This window comes from Cetorhinus maximus, chromosome 10, assembly GCF_964194155.1.
Source record: "Cetorhinus maximus chromosome 10, sCetMax3.hap1.1, whole genome shotgun sequence".
Classification (NCBI taxonomy): Eukaryota; Metazoa; Chordata; class Chondrichthyes; order Lamniformes; family Cetorhinidae; genus Cetorhinus; species Cetorhinus maximus.
This window is the reverse complement of record NC_135888.1, coordinates 90,811,312-90,832,644: the sequence shown is the minus strand read 5'-3', so window position 1 is coordinate 90,832,644 and position 21,333 is coordinate 90,811,312. Positions and strand designations below refer to the sequence as shown.

The following is a 21,333-nucleotide window of genomic DNA, read 5'->3' as shown; positions in this document are numbered from 1 at the left end:
GCCTCAGGGAGATTATGAAGTGTTCACTCGCACGCATGCGCGAAGTTTGCGCTCGGCCTCCTCCGCCTCCCACAAGGCAGTGCTGAGCGCTGCTACTCACATTTCACACTGGATGGACCTGTGGTCCGGTCCCGATCGCGGTTGGCTTCCCGCCTGACCCACTGAGCCTGCACGCCAAGGGCAAAATTTTGCCCTATAATTGCAACTTACCTCCCCCTTTAATTTTACTATACATTTTGTATTTACAAGTATATTTATCTCATGATGTTACAATATTTACAACGGTCATGAAATTGCAAGTTCAGACTTTCAGGTGGTTTCCTGATTCATGTGGAATGTCACAGCTTCATGACTTCAGAATTTTTTATAGGAAACACATTCTCTGGAACCGCATTAACATTAGGTAATCCATTGATGCATATCAGTGTCTTCGACTCTCACATCAGACATGTCCTTGGTTGGGCATCTTCAACAGACATCAGTAGTTCCATAATGGTTACAGGTGGAACAATATCTTGTGTTAACTCTCTTTTTCTTAAATAATCCAGACGCTCATGGGTGATCTGGCCTTCCACTTCCATGTGGTATGACTATTGTCTGGTCACTGAACTTACTTTACTAGGTGACCACTTTGGTCCTTTACTGAAATTCTTTACATATACTGCTTCACCAACAGTAAATTGTCGCTCTTGACAATGCAAATCATGAGTTGCTTTTTGGTTCCCTTGACTTTTCTCGAAGCAGCACCACATCAGTAATTATGCATCCTCCTCCTACTTGTTTTCTTCTTTTTACCACAGAATTTAGTCTCGGCCTTTTTGACTTCACAGTCGGCCAGGCTTCGCTCAGATGCAATCTCAACTTGTTTCAGTTCAGTAGCTGAGATATCCAAGACTTCATTATCTGCTCACATCTTGGGAAAGTTCTACGACTTTTGCTTCCAAAGCCTCCTTAGCTTTATTCAGCTGGTTCTTCAGCTCATCTGTTTCTTTCTTGCATCTGTTGGCTTCCTCCTGGAAAGTTGAACATTGCTGTGTCTTCTCTGCAACTGGTTCGTCAGTTTGTTCAGAGAGGTGTTAATTTCTTCTTGTTTCTCTTCGTACTTTTCCAGAGACACACACTTTGACCTGAGGAAATCTTGTAGGGTGTGAAGGTCTTTCAACAGGTTTTCCTTTTCTTTGCGAAGGTTACTCACTTTGTCTTGAACTCTGTCGTTCAGCAGGGCCTCCTTGAATTTTTTCTGGGGTTCTTCCATGTCGTTGTTTAAGACAGTTTTCATTTCTTCGGGCTGCTGAACCCCTACACACGCGTTTTTCATCCATGGCAGGATTTTCAGGTTGTCAGATGGGCGGGCCAGGGAGCGGCTGGGAAATGGCTCATGATCGGCCCCGACGGCACTGAAAGGCTCAGCGCTGCCGCGGTTGGAGCGGGAGGAGGGCGAGTGCTAAAGTCTGCACAGGTGTGGGGGAGCGCGCAATGCAAGTTCCCTGAAGTCAGAGAGCTGCCTCGGGGAGCTGAAGAATTTTAAACCATGACATAAAGATTTGGAAATGCAGGAAAAAATGTCCACACGTCAGACTCCCTCACGTGAAGATATAGGGCAGAATTTTATGTTCGGCATGTGGGCGCGCACCCGAAATGCCCAAGCATAATATGACAGCGGGCATGCGTCCCAACGTCATTGTGCACTCACGCGATATTTTGTTTGGCCAGCGTGCGGCCGACTCTTATTAAGGCCATTAATGAGCTAATTAAAATCAAATTAACACTGCCTGTCCAACCTAACGGCTGGCGGGCAGGCAAAAAGGCCAAGCGGCCTTTACATTTGTTAGGAAACCTCACCCGTGAGTGGGATGACGTGTCCTAAAGCAAATAAACATTAAATGGAAACTTTATTTTTGAGTTAAAAACATGTCCCAGCTCATGTGACAGAGTCACACGAGGGGACATGTTTTTAAAAAATTTTAACTGTCTTTAATAATTTTTTAAAATAGTGCTTCAATCTCCCTGAGGCAGCTCCGTGCCTCAGGGAGATTGAAGCGCTCTTTCGTGCGCAAACTGCACGCCAGGCCCGCTCTCCCTCCCCCCACCCGCACAGGTAGCGCTGCCGTTCATGATCCTTAATTGGCCTGTCCACTTGAAGTCCACGGAGCGGAGCCGATCGTGATCGACGGTTGACTTCCTGACCACCTCCAACCGCTGCCACCTAGCCAGCCCAATGAGGGAAAAATTCTGGCCATAGATTATAAAAATTCTATCGAGACATTTTTAAAAAATTAATATCAGAAACCTCATCATACCTGTGACCGAGGTTTCCTCAATAATGCAAAGGCCGCCTGGTCAATTTGCCCACCCGACAACCGTAACATAGGACAGGCAGCGAAAAATTGCATTTAATTCATACATTATTGGCCTTTATAGGCCTCTTTATGGCCGATGCGCCATGCCAACCGAAATATCTCACGAGTGCGTGATGACCTCGGGACACTTGCCCGACATCATCACGCACTATTTTACACCTAATTGGATCAGGCACGTGCCTATCCGCGGGGCGTAAAATTCTGCCCCCTTGTGGTCCTTGGACTCTCCTGGCTCTTTCTGAAGTACCTTGCCTTGTTCCTTTTTCCAGATAGGAGCTCTTCAGCTTCCTTTTGAAATTTCACTGGCCAGTCAAGGTTAATTTTTCTTGTCCGATTTAGAAGGCTTTGTCCTCTGCCTTTCACTAGTAGATATGCCAGTTGGTTTCTACAATGAACAGTTGCCTTGGTGATACCTTTTATTTGGATTTCTTTGTCTGTATGTTTTTGACTTTGCAGATGTTTGTTCCCATTTTAATTGTTGATCACCTTTAAATATCTGAAAGTTTGTTCTATTACAGTGGTGGAAGCTCCCATGTCTAATTTCATTTTTAATGGTTTACCATTCACTTGTGCTGTAACAAATCTTGGCTCTGATTTCCCAACTTTCATGTTGAATAGTGAATAAATGTCTGAATTGGCAGTTTCAGGCTCTTCTACACTATGGACTTCATTGGACTTCATTTGTTGTTTGAAAGCCTGTTGAAATCTCGCTTTGCACTGTCTCATTATGTGTCTATTTCTGTGACAAAAATAACATTCTACTTTTTTAAGCTGCCAATTGCTGGAGCACTGTTTCCACGCTGCTGAAAGTTATTTTTCGATTTGGTTGCTAAGCTGTTTCTTCTCATTTTTCGGTTAGCGGGGTATGTTTCCTGCTTCGTGGTGGAGTCCCAGCTTTTTGGGCCACTTTTGGCTGACTGTTCTGCCCAGTTTGGTGCACAGCACCATTTTTCACCCCTTGAATTGCTTGGGAATCCCTTACAGTGCTTTCCGTCACCATCGCTATTTCTAATGTCTTCTTAAATTCAAGATTCACATCAGCCAGCAATCTTTGCTGAACAGTGGCTTCCTGCACACCACATACTAAACAATCTCTGAGCATGCCATTCAGGGTTTCACCAAAATTACAATATCCCGTTAGTTTTAATTTCACCGCGTAGGTAGCAATAGTCTCACCCGGGGCTCTACTTCGTGAATTGAACCTGAGCCTCTGTGTTGTGACTGAGGGCTTGGATCTAAAATGTCCCTTAACGGGGTCTACTAATTCACTAAAAGTCTTTGAATCTGGGGCACTGGGGGCCATCAAGCTTTGAATCAAGTACTCAGAGGATTGCTCTCTTTTCTTCCCCCGTGATTTCATTCGCTTTAAAGAAGAACACAAGACATTCCATGTACTGAAACCAATCGTCCATGGCTGGTTCAAAAGGATTGATTCTGCCAAACTCTGGCATTTCGGATGAGTATTTCTTCTGTTACTTTTATCGTACTTAGATACTCACAGTCACTGGGTGAGGTACAGCACCGACTCTAATTTATCCCATTCTCATCGGCAGTTTGTTATAGAGTTGATTTTCTTCAGCCAAATTTTGCTTAATGGAAACATTTGGCTTTATTTACAAGACAGCAGTGGCAACTACATGCGTCCATTAAACTCAATAACTAAGTACACCCCCTCTCTGTGGAGGTTCCCTATTCTGCTTACACATTGGTTTACACAAAGCATGTGATCTTACATCATAGGATTATTCTTAAATCTACAGTCCAACATTTCCCAAAACTATAATTACTAAAAGTGCTTTTATTTGTGGTTTGAAATATTTTGTCGTTCCATCTTTCCTCCTGTCCAGTTTTGGGCTTTATCAGAACTAATAAGTACACTTGTGCTGCCCGTGCCATTTCCCCAGTGTGGACTGCACTAATGAGTGCTACTCATCATGTGTTCTCCTTCATGAAATTGACAGCCGGAAGTGTTTACCCCAGAACCTGATGCTTTTGCACAAGGAGACCCATATGTGTCAATTGCAAATTCTAATTCTGCTTCCCCTGTAACCCTGTCCCACCCCCATCCCCACCCCCACCCCTACCTCCGTGTTGCTCACTGAATCGTAATCTCCCATTTCTAAAGTTTCCCAGGTTAATCGGGAGGATTGGGAACACTGGCACCAGCCAAGATGAGCTAATTCAGCACAGGCCATGAATGAAACCAAATTCTTTTAATTTAGCCCATTAGTTAAAACTCAGTCCAGATAACATGGAAGGTTTAATGGAACCACCTAGAGTACTGGTTTATCCATTGTCAGAAGCTGAAAAAAATGGCATTCATAGTTACTTCAATAATTTGAAGGGCAATAGTTTTTTTTTATAACTGGACTAGTTTTCTTTTGGATAGAAGAAGTGCAAAGCAAAAATTTTCACTGTGAAGGGAAAATGTGCTGTTTGCTTGCACAAATATCAGGCTTGATTGTCCCAGTTGATGTTTGCACCTTGCATCCATATTACATGTGGGGAGGTCCTGACAATGGATTGTTATTGAGTTACTCCTTTTGAATACTATAACAGGAACATTGTGGCCTCTCTCACTTTCACTCCATGCTCACTTTTTTTCAGTTTTGACGGCTAGCAAGCCCTGGAAATCGGTCCTGTAGGATTCGAGGATCACATGCTGATACATTTAAAGACCTTTATTTCATAGACTAACGTAGCAGTCTGGCATTTTCTGCTAAATTTTAAAGCATAAAAAATAAGTGTTCCACTCACTTTCATGCCACAAAAGTGCATCATTTGACAGTGTACACTAATTGCAGGTGACTTAGGGGAGATGGCCAGGACTCAATGCAATTTAACACCAGAGAGATCCTGTGATTAAAGAAGCATCTGATACCTAAACTAGCTTAATATTTTCAAATGCAACACACTAAAATGTGACTGGTGAACAATGCAGTGGACTAGGATCCACACTGTTATTTCATTTATTAAGTTTCCTTTGGTTTTATTTGTAATTGTTTGTGCCCCTTCTAAAATGGAGATACATTTGTCAAATTGAGAGGATGATCCTGGTCATTCAGTAGAATAAAATGGCTGAGTCTGAAATAACAGCCAATTCCTAATCTTTTGTAAAGCAATCGTGTTTGTCTTTGTTAATCCATGACTTAAGTTTAAAATACTGCCTAAAAGGATAACCCAGCATGGATAACCACGGGCATTTAACATGCGCAAAGGAACAATCAGTAAATGATTGCAGGATTGAAAACCATTGTTTGTACTGGAGCCTAATTTCAGTTACATAACTGATGAGCACTTCTGTACATCTGGGTGTAAGTACACTTTTTCCCATGTACATTAGTTAACTGTGCACTTCACACAATGGGCTAGATTATGCAGTCAGCAGTGAAACAACTGTTTTCACCACCAATCTCAAAGTTGTCTACTGAGATCTAGTGATCTCTGTGACAGGATTTCCATTTTCCTGCTGCAGTTTAAATCTGGTACCAAGTCCTGGGGATTTCCAGACATCCAGCAACTGCAATGTTAACACTCAGGATGAGTGATTAGAAGTATTCTCTCAGACCGCAAACCTGGAAATTCAAAGCACTTAATGTTTCATTTTTAATGAGCTTTATAGACCGTTGAATAAATGATTGGACTTGGAAACAAAAAATCTATAGAAACTTTCCATATTTTTAATGTTTTAACATTTTTATCATGACAGGGAAATTTAACATTCCACAAATATAAAATTAGGGTTTCAGGCCCAGTGAAGATGATTAGCAGTAATTATGAGATTAGTGTAGAATCATAGAATGGCTCCAGCACAGAAGGACACTATCCTGCCTGTCATGTATGTGCTGTTTCTCTGCAAGTGCAATTTAGCTAGTTCCATTCCCCAGCCCTTTTCTTGTGGCCCTGCAATTGATTTTTTTTTTCTCTTCAGGTACTTATCCAATTCTCTTTTGAAAGCTACAATTGAATCTGTATCAGCCACACTGAGCAATGCTTTCCAGTTCCTAATGACTCACTGTGTTTATATGAAAAGAAAAGTTTTTCCTAATTTTTCCGTATCACCTTAAACCAGTATCCTTTGCTTCTCAACCCTTCACCAATGGGAATAGTTTCTCTCTGTATACAGTCAAAACCCCTCATAATTTTGAAGACCTCTTCAAATCTCCTTTCAAGCTCTCTTCTCTAAGGAGAACAACCCCAATTTCCCCACTTGTCCAATAATTAAAATCCTTCAGCCCTGAAAACATTCTTGGAAATCTTTTTCACCCTCTCCATAACCTTCCTATCCTTCCTAAAGTATGATGCCCAGAATTGGACATGATACCCCAGTTAAGGCTGAACCAGTTTTATAAAGGTTCATCATAACTGCCTTGCTTTTCTACTCTATGGCCAGGATTATTTGGGGGCGGGCCTGACATGCCAGTGTGTAAAATGACACGCGATGACGTCGAGCGTGAGTCCTGATGTCACTGTGCTGTCTCACGATGTTTCATTCGGCGGGGTGCGCCGGAATCAGTGCCCACCAATAATTGAAAGGCCTATTAAGGCCAGTAACTAGGTAATTAATTTCAAGTTTACACTGCCCAATCTTACAGTTGGTGGGCAGGCTAAAAAGGCAAGCAGCCTTTACGATTTTTAGGTAACCTCATCCATGAGCGGGATGAGGTTTCCTAAAGCTTTTATGAATGAAATAAAAGGTTTTCCAGAAAAATAAAAACATGTCCCATCTCATGTGACACAGTCACATGAGGGGCCATGTTTCAATAAATTTTTATTACATTTGTTTGTGTTTTTCAAAGGCGCTTAAATCTTCCTGAAGCAGCTTGCGCGTGAAAGCGCGCTGGCCTCAACTCTCCCTCCTTCACCCCTGCCCGCACAGGTAGCGCTAGCGCTACTGCTCGTGTCTTAAGCTGGGCAGACATTAATTAGCCTGCCTGCATAAGACGGTGGCGCAGAGCCAATCGCGGGCGGCTGTGTGCTTCGTGACCGCCCCCGCCGAGCCTGCCCAATGCGGGAAAAATTCTGGCCTATGCCTCTATAAAACCCAGATCCCCACATGTCTTTTCAACCACTTTCTCACCCTGCCTTGCCAACTTCAACAAATAGTGCACATATACCCCCAGATCCCTCTGCTCCTGCACCTGCCTTAGAATTGTATCATTTATTTTACATTTTGGTAGGAAGAATGAAGTGCGAAAATATATGACTTCACACTTCTCTGCATTAAGTTTCATCTGCCATGTGTCCACCATTGCACCAGTCTGTGTATGTCCTCTAGAAGTCGATCACTATCCTCACAGTTCACAATACTTCTCAAGTTTTGTGCCGTCTACAAATTTTGAAATTGTGCTCTGTACACCTAAAGTTTAGGTCATTAATATATACCAAGAAAAGTAATAGCCCTTGTACTGAACCCTGATGAACACCACTGTATACCATCATCCAGTCTGAAAAATAGCTTCACCACAACTCTGTTTCCTGTCGCTCAGCCAACTTCATATCCATGCAACCACTGTCCCTTATACTGATTGGGCTTCAATTTTGTTGGCAAGCCTGTTAAGCGGCACTTTATTAAATGCCTTTTGGAAGTCCTTGTATACCACATTAATCACCTTATCCCTTCTGTTGCATCATCAAAAAACTTAATCAAGTTAGTTAAACACAATTTGCCTTTAACAAATCCATGCTGGCTTCCCTGAATAATCCAAGTGAATGTTAATTTTTTTCCCAGACTATAATTTCTAAAAGCTTTCCTATCACTGAAATTAAACTGACTGCCTACAGTTGCTGGGTTTATCCTTACACCCTTGTTCAGAAAAAAAGGTGCAACATTTGCAGTTCTGCAGACCTCTTGCACCCTTGCATTCAAAGAGGATTGGAAGATTATGGTCAATGCCTCTGCAATTTCCACTCTCACTTCTCAGCATCCCATCTACTCCTGGTGACATCAATTTTAAATATAGTCAGCCTCTTTAATACATCCTCTTTATCAAATTTCAGACCGCCCATATCTCTAGTACCTCCTCCTTCACTACAACTTTGGCAGCATCTTTTTCTTTGGTAAAGACAGATACAAAGTACTGATTAGTAACTCAGCCATGGCCTATGAGTGAATCCCCTTTTAGATACCTCACCCCTCCTTGCTACCTTTTTTACTATTTATATACCTATAGAAGACTTTTGGATTTCCTTTGATGTTAGCTTCATAATTCACTGCATTAAAAAATTATTTTGCTTTGAGAACCTCTGGTTCTTTTGTCAGTTATCCTAATCTGTGTCCTCTGGCTACTATCTGTTCTGCCACTGGAAACCGCTTTCTCATTATTTACACTGTCAAAACCCTTCATTAGTTTGAACAGGTCTATTACATCTCTTAGCTTTCTGTACTCTGGAACATCCCCAGCTTCAACCTTCATTTGTAGCAAGGAAAACTGCATTGATCTCTTTTATTTCTTGAGGGAATATAACAAACAGCCCTAATACAAATCTTATCCCTTTCAAAGTTTCAATCAATAATTAGACTCTAGTTGTGTGAAGGATTTGACCTGGGGTGAAAGTAGAGCCTAATTATCTCAAGAAGGGAATTTGGTCACTGGCAGATTAAAGAACCCCTTAAAAATATGCATTTTCAAATGATTAAATTCTGTTTTTTCTCAATTTTGTATTCTAGCCTTGGAGAGATTTAAATAGGAAGCTTAAAGGTAGTCAAATGTGGTTTAATTCAAACCTCATTAGAACAGTTGATTAAAGTTATATTGGATTAATTGTGATATTTATTTCCTTTGCATACAAAAATAATTTTTCATTTCTTATGCATCAGGTATTTGCTGTAATTGAAATTCGAGCACCATCTCATACAACTGTTCCATCTTTGCCAAATGAATTAGTGAAAAAAAATTGGTGTTTCTTCCAAAACCTGTGCTCTGTATGCATTGTCCAAAATCAAAGGAGTATTCTTTAACCTCCAGAGGTTTGTTAGATTTAACATTTTTTAAGCATTCCACACATAATCATTGTGTCCTAAATGCCACAACATTGAGTGTCACAGGCAAGGTCAGCATTTATTGCCCATCCCTAATTATCCTTGAGCAGTTGATGGTTGGCCACCTGCTTGGTGCAGCCCATGTTGTGTAGGTGTACCTACAGTGCTGTTAGGAAGGGAGTTCCAGGATTTTTAGCCAGTTTTGGTGAAGGAACAGTGATATAGTTCTACATCAGGAGATGGGCAGCACATGCATGGGAACACATTCTTCTAGGTTGTAAAGGTTGTGTGTTTGGAAGATGCTGTCAAAGAAGCCTCGGCAAGTTGCTACAACGCATTGAATTCAGTACACACTGCAACCACTGCATCTGTAGTGGAGCGACGGAATGTTGAAGGTGGTGGATGGGGTGCCAACCAAGCGAGCTGCTTTGTCCTGGATGGTGTCAAGCTTCTTGAGTGTTGTTGGAGCTGCACTCATCCAGGCAAGTGGAATGTATCGTTATGATCCCCGTAGAGACCAATGACTTATAAAAAGAAATTTGAATGCCCAGTGAATACCTGAAAGAATAACATATCAAGATTTCACATTTTAGGACTTTTACTGTAATGAATAAACTAAAAGCAAACATTGACTAAACACTATTTCAATAGACAACTTATACTTTAAATTACAGAACAGAACCTTCCCTTTTTACTTTTAACACAACAGAAAATCCCACTCCATGGTTATGTTTTACATTGTCCCTTAAGTAGACGTTCAATTCTCCTGGAACCAGTCCACAGTGATTCTTAGTTCCCAAAGTCTTACTACTGTTCTTTCCCTTTTCAGCCTGGTAACTTTTAACCCTAGAATTGTCTTTCATGGTGAGGGTTTTCCTGGAAATTCTCCCTCTAGCTCAAGCTAGGCAAATCTTCCAGCTGCTTCTCAAATCCTCATGAATTTGGTCGTTTCAATCTGAGCGGGAGTTCCCACCTACATTCTTGCGTGTGAACCATAGAAACTTGCCAGCTCCATCTGCTGTCTCTCTCTCTCTCTCCCTCTCTCTCTGATCCTGGCAGATTGTCTTGTCTGTAAAATTAAGGGATATATTTTAGTTGCCCATTGTAATTAGATCCTACAAGGGCTTCCTACTCTCACTTCCCATTTCCATGGCAACAGGAATCATGTGGGCCTTCTATCCAGTTAGACAAGCTGATTTGCTATCCTTTACTTAATTCAACTTCATTCTATCTTGGAAGTAAATACAGTTAAAGTATAACTGTTTACAAAACCTGACATTATTTTCATCTTCCTGGGACATTGGAGATTAACAGTCTATCCACTGTCAGCCTTGAAGCTTCTGCCATTGTCTACAGGTGTACTTGCACATTCTTCCCAGTGAAACAACCCAGGGCCACCTTTAATCTTTAGCAACAAAGCCAGCCACTTGGGTTTGCTGTTGGTAAAATTCAGAATAGGTCACATGACCCTTTCATTCCTCCATTTTTCCCTATATGAAAACACATTCACAAAACATAACAATTTTATAAATGCTCGCATATTCCATCACACTTCTGATTTGTGCCTTGTAGATGGTGGACAGGCTTTGGGAGTCGAGATTGCTGATTTCCCTGCCTTTGTCCTGTTCCGATAGCCACCGTATTTATGTGGTATATTCAGTTAGGTTCCTGGTCAATGGTAACCCCAAGATGTGGATGGTGGGGACTCGGCGATGGTAATGTAATTGAATATCAATGTGACATGGTTAGATTCTCTCTTGTTGGAAATGGTCATGACATGGCACTTTTGTGGCATGAATGTTACTTGCTACTTATCAGACCAAGACTAAATGTTGTCCTGCTCTTGCTGCATGTGGGCATATACTGCTTCAGCACCTGAGGAGTGGTGAATGGTACCAAACACTGCAATCATCAGTGAACATCCCCACTTCTGACCTTATGTTGGAGGGGAGGTCAATGAAGCATCTGAAAATGGTTGGGCTGAGCATACGATCCTGAGGAAGTCCTTCAATGATGCCCTGCGCTGAGATTATTAACACCCAGAACCATCCTCTTTTATGCTGGCATGACTCCAAATAATGGAGAGTTTTCCAACCGATTCCCATTTATTTCAATTTTGCTAGGGCTGCTTGATGCCATACTTGGTCAAATGTTGCCATTATTTCACTTTCACATCACCATTCAGCTCTTTTGTAAATGATTTGGACCAAGCTGCAATGAGGCCTGGAGCTGAGTGGCCCTGGTGGAACCCAAATTGTGCGCAGCTTTTTCTGAGTAAGTGTTGCTTAATATCACTGTTGGTAATATCTCCCATCACATTATTGATAATTGGGAGTAGACCCTGATAATTTTCCACATTGTCGGGAGATGGCAGTATTCTAGTTGCACTGGAACAGCTTGGCTAGGGGCATGGTTAGCTCTGGCTTCAGCACTGCAACCAGGATGTTGTCAGGGCCTGTTGCCTTTGCTGTATCTAATGCTTTCAGCTGTTTGTTGACATCACATGGAGCGAATTGAATTTTCTGAAGTCTGGCATCAATGACGACGGAGAACTTAGGAGGAGCTCAAGGTGGATCGTCCGCTTGGCACTTCTGGCTAAAGATGCTTGCAAATTGCGTTGTCTTTTGCCTTGACATGCATGGGTGCATCATCACTGAGGAAGCTGATGTTTGTAGAGCCTACTCTCTGGTTAGTTGTTCAATTGTCTGCCACTATTCAAGATTTGATGTGACAGAAGAGCAGAACTTTGATCCGATTTGTTGGTTGTGGGATCATTTGCTGCCACGAGGATAATGGAAATGAAAAGAATCAAATGATTTCAAAAGGAAATTGGATGTACACTTGAAGGAAATTGATCTGTAGGGCAACGGGGATTGAGCAGGGGAGTGGGACTGACTGGATTGCCCTGTAGTGAGCTGGCATGGACTCTATGGGCTGTGCTGGAAATGACTGACTATCACTCTTGTCCATCAATGCTGCTTCTGCTGTTTTGCATGCATGTGCTCTAGTGTTGCAGTTTCAGCAGTTTGACACCTTATTTTTAGGTATACCTGGTGCATGCTCCTGGCTTGCTTTCCTGCACTTCTCATTGAACCGGGGCTGGTCATCTATCTTGATGGTAATGGTAGAGAGAGGGATATGCCAGGCCATGAGGTTATAGATTGTGTATGAATAGAACTCTGCTGCTACTGATGACCCACAGCACCTCATGGATGCCCTGTTTTGAACTGCTAGCTCTGTCCTGAATCTATCCCATTTAGCACAATGGTGGAGCATGTCCTCATTGTGGAGCTGAAATCCCATCTTCACAATGGCTGACTGACTGTGCAATGGTCATGCCTGCCAATACTGATATGGACAGAAGCATCTACCGCAGGTAGATTGCTAAGGATGAGTTGTTCAAGTAGGTTTCCCCTCTTTTTTTGGTTCTCTCACCAATTGCAGGCCAGGTCTAACAGCTATGTCCTTCAAGACTTTGCTAGCTTGGTCAATACTGGTGCTACTGAACCACTCTTGGTGATGGACGATGAAATCCCCACCCAGAGTACATTTTGTGCCCTTGCCGCCCGCAGTGGTGGTCAGCACGGAGGAGTACTGATTCATCAGCTAAAGGAGGCTGGTAGGTGGTGATCAGCAGGAGATTTCCTTGCCTATGTTTGACCTGATGCATATGAGACTTCATGGGGTCTGGAGTCAATCTTGAGGATTCCCAGAGCCAGCCCCACCTGACTGTATGCCACTGTGCTGCCACCTCTGGTCGGTGAGTCCTGCTGGTGGTACAGGACCTACCCAGTGATGGTGGTGCAGGACTCTGGGACGTTGTCTGTAAGTTATGATTTGGTAGTATAACCATGTTAAACTATTGCTTGAACAGTCTTTGAGGCAGTTCTCTCTTTGCACTGTCAACTGGCCTTTGTTGTTTCTGGAGTTTCAATGCCAGATGGTTCATTCGATTTTACTATTTTGTTTGCAGGTTGATACAACTGAGTGGCTTGCTAAATTATTTCAGAGGGCAACTAAGAGTCAACCACTGTCTGGATCTGGAATCATATGTAGGTCAGACTGGGTCAGGATGGCAGATTTTAAAAATATATTTATTCTTTCATGAGGTGTGGACATTGCTGGCAAGGCCAGCATTTGTTGCCCATTACGAATTGCCCTTGAACTGAATGGCTTGCTCGAGGCAGTTAAGAGAGAACCACATTGTTGTGGATCTAGAGCCACGTGTAGACCAGACCAGATAAAGACAACTGCTTTCCTTTACCATCATTAGTGAACCAGATGGGTCTTTATGACAATCGATGTTAATTTCAGGGTCACCATTACTAGGACCAGTTTTCAATTCCAAATGTATTAATTGAACTTAAATTCCACCAGCTGCCGTGGTCGGATTTGAGCTAGTGTCCCCAAAGCATTAGCTCGGCCCTCTGGATTACTAGCGCAGTGACATTGCCACTATACCAACGTCTCCCCTGAAGGGCATTAATGAACCATATGAGTTTTTATGATAATCCGGTAGTTTCCCGATCATTATTAATGAGACTAGCATTTCATTCGAGAGATGGTTGATGCAGTTGCCAAGTAGTTTATCAGATTAACACTTCCATTAAGAATGCAAAGTCAAGTCAAGTCAATCAAAGACAACAAAACCTGAAATTAATTATCTGGATTCCAGCATAAAGATCATGGAGAAAAATATATATCGAGGTAGATATTGACTCGAACAAAATACAATTGTAAATAATTAGGCATACATCTGAAGATTAAACATAAATGTATATTTTTTTTAAAAATCCAAATTCATTTAATTTAACCCAAATAGCTGTGTAGAAAGTTGGCAACTTTGCTTTTATTTTTACCAGATGATTTTTGGCACATGTTTAGTTTGGAGTTGTGTATGCAACTGCAAAATGTAGTTACAGTGTTTAATATTTGAGAAGTGAAATTTATGGAGGATAGTGTTATATAAAACAATTTTAGATTACAAGCAAGGCATATAATTTATCATTCAGAATAGAAACAGTTTAATAATAAATGTATATTTTCTTGTGACTATTGAATTAAGTTAATATTACGTCATACTTTTCATTAGGACATTGCTCCTGAGAGGAGATTAGTAACTGTTAATTTGAAATAGGAATTGAAGACTTAGATACTATAGTGTGTTGACATGTCTGGCATTTTAATTAAAATACCAACAATTTAATTAGGATAAGGTAGAACAAAGGTAAACACAAGGTACATTTTTACATTCCTTAATGCTTTAGTGCACTTTTAGCAAATCAAATATCTCCAAATACCCGTGTAAACTCTAAAGTTTTACATGGTTCAAACTTGATTAACCATTTATTATTCCATAACATAACATTATTTAATAATGAGCTGAGCACTTCCAAAATCAGATTTCAATGAGAGTTGAACGATGTTGCAACAACCTGATATATTATGGAAGCAGGGGGCATTTCCAAAATTACATTTAAATCACTTTTTAACACTTGGCATAGCCTAATAAAGCACACAGGAAATTTTAGTGTAAATTGACGTTGGCAAATCCTGCATACAAACAGGTGTAAATTTTCTGCTACAGGAAATTCTACCTCATTAATGTCAGGAAATGGGACTGAATTATATTTGCTGAATATAGAGGACAGATGGTACTTGGATGCATCGTTGGCAAGAAAACTTAGGGGAACGCAAAAATAGAGCTGTGTCTGCTGTAGTTGCTAAATCAAGAAAATGCTTACTGTCCATCTGTAGATTTATTTGGCCACTGTACACTCTGTGCATATTATTGTTTGCTGCAGTTCTTTTGATATCATCCTCTACTCCATTATCACAAGATCTGGATAATTTATGTTTTTTTTGGGGGGGTGGGAGGGGAGAGAAAGGAGAGTGTGGAGATGGAAAGGGGTGTAGTTTGTATTTTAATACTAGAAAAGTACATGAGGTCGCTACCATTGATCCTGTATTGGTGTAGACTTTATTTAGTTTTATTTAAACCATGGATTACAGATGATACATTACATAGAAATTTTCATTTTCAATCTCCCAGTGACTCTGGATAAATGTGCTGCCCAGTGTGATATTTGCATGCAAGAGTGGTTACAGATGTGTTAACGGGTTGTGCTAAATCAGCTCTTTTTAGCCAGAGATTGATAAGAAAGGTGCCACTGTTTATTTCCATTGTCTGGGTTTGTGGACAGAAAGAATTAATGAGAATTTCTTTTTGTGATGGCTGTTTACCACTGCATCCCTGCTGGCAATCCTCATCTGCAACCCCAGTATGAGATTGTGCCTTCAAGAGATGAGCAAACAAAATTAGCTGAAAAGTCATATTGCTGGATTTGTGTGTGTTTTGGTAATATGAATAGTTAGTTTTATTGCATTTTAGCTCTTTTCTGCCTGACAATTTTAGCTTTTGGGCCTTTTTCTTTTCAGGTTGCTTTATCATCAATGCTTTTGAACCTGCTCTTCTTTCATTAAAACTCTAATAATTTGTTTTAATCCTGGCCCTCTTAATGGTTTATTTTTCCTTGCTCCTGCTGTAATTGAGGTAAAGAATTCATATCCGATGTTGTACAAATCAACCTGTTAGCAATTTATTCAAGCATTGGGAATATAAATAGAACAAAATGTGTATATATTTTAATATATATTAAATAAGAAGTAAATGAGTCAACAATCAAATATGCAATAATTGCGTATGATTTTTAGGGGAAAATTCAAACATCTGAAATATAGTTGTAGTTTTCTTTATAACTGCTTTACTCTTTGTAACTAGTATTGCTACTTTATGGTCTAGGCTACATTTTAAATACATTTGTATAACTTGCTCTCAACTTTGCTCTTTCTCCCATTCTCTAGTGCATGCTCCTGCTATTTTTTTTATGAGCTAAGGCTGTCCCTTTCTCTTTGTCTATGTTTCACACGCCATCTTCCTTTTGTTTTTTTATTTTATTTTCTCCTTGCTCAGCTTTTTCCCTTTGCTTTCTCTGTTTTGTGTTTATGTAATTGCTGCCAATTCATTTTTCTGTTGTATTTATATTATATTTATCTTATTCTATTATTCTCCTATTTGCCCATGCATTCACTTAATATTTTTGTGTTTTTTCCAGGGAGTATAACTCAGATTAGAGACAAACTGAATGCTGTTATCTTGCTAAGTAGAGGACGTTCCCATTTATCCAGCATTGCCATTTTTTTTACATTGCGTAAATTTTTTAAGATTATACAACTTAGCTCTACCACAGTAATCCCCTGTTTTACTGATGCATGTGCATCTCAATTGATAGTATAATATTAGTTGTTCGGAAACTTACTACATGATCATATTCATCTCTGAGGAAATTTGCTGCCGCTACCTAGGTGCTGTTTTGTCTTAGAACTTGTGTTTGTGTGTCTATATACTTCGGCCAAAATAATCATCGATTTCAGTATTAAGTGATGAACATTGTGTTTTGTTTTTTGCTATTTTAGCCCTGAAACAGGTGCTGCAGGGAGATCATTTGACCTAGCTTCCGCACTTGAGCCCACCTCTAAGACCTATGAAGATCCAGGTAATATTGACCTTTGAGCTTTTAAATCACTTATTCTTTCTCTGACTACCTTTAATTAGTTCCAATTCAATTCTATAACTTTCCCAAATTTATACTAAAATCAAAATATATTGCGACTAGTCAGGTTTAATTTTTTTTAAATGTTCATCACCGTGAAGCATTATTAAGAGTAAACCAAATATTGGTTTCTTTGGTAAAGAAAATAGGTATTTGCCAATCTATTGCGTTAGTTTTTGTTCCAGTGTCAAACCTGGTCTTGTTAAACTTTCATGCAGATGAAGTGACACTAAAGAGATTAAATAAAACAGAAAATTCTGCCAATACTCAACAGGTCTGGCAGCATCTATGGAGAGCTAATCAGAGTTAACATTTCAGGTTGAGGACCTTTCACCAGAGCTAGAAAAAAGTTAGAGATGTAATAGATTGAAGAAATGCAGAGGCAGGGAGGAGAGTTTTTTTAAAAAAAATTGAAGGTCTCTGTAGTGTGGAAGGTAGGAGAGACTAAATAACAAAAGGGACAATTGTGCCAGCAAAAGAGAGTGGGAATGAGAGAGGCTGCATTTATTTGTGTTGCTACACTAGAGGGAGCTCTTCCTGCACATATACAGTTGCTGTGTCAGGGTCTGTGATGTAATGGACAGTGGGTGGAAATTTATGCTAGCGGGAATTTACAGTCCTGCCGAATTCAATGGAGTTTGGAATGGCTCGTCACGTTAATGGCCCCATTCCCGCTGTGACGGGGCCGTAAAATTCTGGCCAGTGACTTCCTAGGCATTAGGCTACATCAAACACTGCAACTCCAAGTTAACTTGGGTAATCCTACAGGGGGAGTTTCCAGTGCAGGCACTGTCCCAGCTCAGTGTTGCCTTAACAGCTGGGTTGCTGCTGGAATGGACAACAGAGAGTGAAAAGGTGGAAGTGAAGGGAACGCTGGGAGGAAAGTGAGGAGAGCAGTGGGGTGAGGGGCAAGTGAAAGTGGCAGGGGGCAGGAGTGCAAGGAGAGCCATGTGGGGAGCGAGAAGAGCAGCGGGGGTGAGGGACAAGTGAAAGTGGCAGGGGGCAGCGGAGGTGAGGGGCAAGCAAAAGTGGCAGAAGGTAGGGGAACGAGGAGAGCCGTGTGGAGAGCAGTGGGGGAGCAGTAATTGAGGTTTGGGGGCACACAGTGATGACCTAAGCGATTGGAGAAACAACACTTATGCCAGCGGCCAAGTGGGAGTTGATTTTCTGATTTCCATTTTAGTTGTTCAGTGGCAGGATGCAGAATGAATAAGAAATGCAAAGAAACAAAAGATAGGTCTAGTGGAGTTGAAATGGCAATAGCAGAATAATTATCAGCACTTGCTGTCAAAAAGATGGGAACAATGGTTACGATCTGAAATTGTTGAAGTCGATGTTGTAAAGAAAATATCACTTTTTCCAATATTACTGCAGGATTCTGTGAAGCAGGCTTGTGGGGGCTGTGTGTATGTTTGTGTGTGACTAGTTTAATTAAACTGAAGACATTCAGACTGCAAGGTTTAAATCATCAAAGGGTTAGGTGTAAAAGCAGGTATTTTGAAGTGGAAATGGACAAGCTAAGGTGGGATGCATGTAAATGCAACATGAATAGAAATTTGCATTAGGAGATGAATGAGTTGAATTTTTAGCTGTTGAATTTCAAAGAGAGGGTAAAAGAAATTTTACAGCTGACAAAGATCATAAATGAATAAAGCAAAGTTATTAAGTTTATTTTTCCTGAAAGTGATGGCCCTAAAGACAACATTAAATATTTTTATAATCTGGGAAAGGAAACTTCCAAAGAAAGTTTAAAACAAAGGGTTTAAAAATGAAAGAGAAAAAACACATTTAAGGAAAGATTTGAAAGCTGTATGGGGTGGCCAGAGTGTGCTGTGTGAAGACAGGCCTGTGAAAGAAACAGCCTCTAGCCACCCCAGAGAAGTGGCTGGTTGCTACAGAAAGCAAGGTTTTGTTACAAGCCTTGGATTTCCATTGTCAAGTGAGAGGAGAAAGAATCTCTGAGAGACCTCCCCTATAGCACCAGTGGGTGCCTTGCAGTAATATTGTTGAATGTTTTATAGATTAACCATCTGTAGGCACTGTTGCCTGGAAAAAGGTGTTTATTTGTGAGTCTAACTAAGCAGAAATCTTTTGGGAAATGTTGTCAGACTAAATTTAACTGTGTAACTGTAATCGTCTGTGTTTAAGTTTTCATTTCTTTTGTTAATAAATGTTTAAGTTAATATTTAAAATCTCCAAAAGTGGTATTGGAATCTTTACTTCTGACTTCAGTATACATACCTTCTCATAATAAAAATACAAATTGCAAATTGTTGTGATAGCTTGACCAAGTTTCCCTTTGGGTTGGTCAGCTTGGCAATTACCACCTGCCACATCATAACACTATTCAGCGTAAAGTGCCTAACCGAAAGATAAGGGTGTTCTTTCTCAAGTTTGCATTGAGCTCCATTAGTACAGTGCAGAAGGCCAAGTTCAGAATGGGAAAGTTTATCCTTTCTTACTGTGGAAATCCCCTTTCTAACCAAGTTGCTTACTATTACAAATGTTGGACAGTTTTGGAATCAACCATTAATGTAGGCATTTAAATGGCAGAGAATCATGCCGATAAATTATATGTTCTAGGCTGTTGTTATACATGAAAATCTAAACCCTTGGGGGACAGAAAGGCAGGGGGCATTGAGCTAAAAAAAACTCAATACTGGCCAAGTGTTTCAAGGGTTTGAATAAGTTTGCTTACTTTTCACAATATTGGATTTTGATTAGTGATTCCAGATTTCATACTCCTTTCACGTAAACATTGTGTTTGTATATGACTACAAAAAAAAAGTATTTACTGTGGATGTGCATTGGGATGTGAAGTTGTCATGACATAAGATGTAGCTATATCAATGTGCTATCTAATGAATAATAAAGGGAGCGGTGACAGAAGTATACAAAACCGCTATTTTGCACTGGTGGACCTTGCCAATTAAATAAGTTTTGTGTTTTGAGTTTCTGTCTTCATATGTTAAGTCCTTATCTGGAATCATTTGTGTTTCTTTTTCAAAGCTCATCAATGTCCTTGTTAACTTCCTCCCAACACTTGAGTACAATACAAAGGGTTTATTACTTTTAAAAAGATCCCTTTGCTCTTTTTTTTGTTTCTGTGTTTCAAGCAACTCTTATAGCCAATCCCCTCCCATGGCTTACATCTTTAAGAATTTTTCCACTTGTCCTAATATTTTAAATAAATATCATGGGAACTAAGATTTTTGTAGATTTATTTTTGTCTTCTATCTCCATGAGATCCTCTTTGCCTTTGAGGGCAGTGCTATACCTTAATTTTAGGCTTTAGAGCCAAATAGTTTGATTAAAACAGTTGGTAAATAAGTGAATACTAGGAGTTATATATTTTTCACTTTCAAAATTTCTCAGCTTGTGGTATAGTTAAAATATAAATAATACAGAGCTATGCTAATAAAGCTATGAGTATAATAATTTTCATGCAGTTCCCTTATTAATTATTCCTTCATCAACTTCAGAGGTTTTCTAGTTTACTTCTCATGGGGCAGAATTTTGTAAACTCACAGCACGCTCATATTTGAATTGAGCATCTTAGTTCCTTTTTCAAGTTGATCAGTTGAGAAGCACTGTTATATTATGTCAAGTAAAGCTGAAACATTAAATTTGTTAGTGAAACTGGTTCTTAACCTTTACTATGTAAAGTGAAGAGACCCTAATATTTAGCTCAAATATTTCAGTAAGTAGGCCAAAACTCCAGCATATGGAAATCTGTGCCCCTGTACTTGATACTTCAGGCAGACTGCACCTAGGACCAACAATTACATTATTATAATCCCGTTCACCAGTGATCAGCTAGGTTGCATACCAAGTTCTCCAGTCTTCTCCAATAAATGAAAAACACCACATGAATCAATATGTACAGGCTAAAAATAAGCTTTATTTACAAATGGAGAACACAGAGAAGTAGTGAGGCCTTGAAAAACTTGAAGTGCAATACTTAAACAAAAGAAAATCATTTTACAAGAATTTAAAACATTTCTTCCAAAAGACACTTTTTTCCTGTAGATTGATGAGCAGCTTCGCAAATAGTCTTCTGTCCATCACCACCGTGCAAATTTATATGTGGTTGATGTAAATTAGTAATCCAAAGTTCAGAATGTGATAAAACAGAAGTAAACCACTGCAATATGTTGCCATTGGGCTGTTTAAGTTGCAATTGGGCTGTTTAAGTTGCAACCATTTCTCTTGAAGCATACAGGGTGAGAACATAAGGACATAAGAAATAGGAACAGGAGTAGACCATTCGGCCCCTCAATCTTGCTCCGCCATTCAATAAGATAATGGCTGATCTTGTGTTTTGATTTCTACATTCCCATCCACCTATGGGTGCTATAGAGCTCACCTTTTATGAAGA

The 21,333-nt window shown here is 40.2% G+C and overlaps 1 protein-coding gene across 3 annotated transcripts in view; it reads left to right on the top strand.

Annotated features, from left to right (window-relative positions):
* Positions 1-21,333, top strand: part of pdlim7 (PDZ and LIM domain 7) — a 143,675-nt gene that overhangs the window by 101,412 nt on the left and 20,930 nt on the right. For all 3 annotated transcript variants that reach the window (XM_078550776.1, XM_078550777.1, XM_078550779.1), the window contains exon 5: positions 16,819-16,898. In XM_078550776.1, the coding sequence (XP_078406902.1) occupies positions 16,819-16,898 (80 nt within the window). The remainder of the gene's footprint in view (positions 1-16,818; positions 16,899-21,333) is intronic.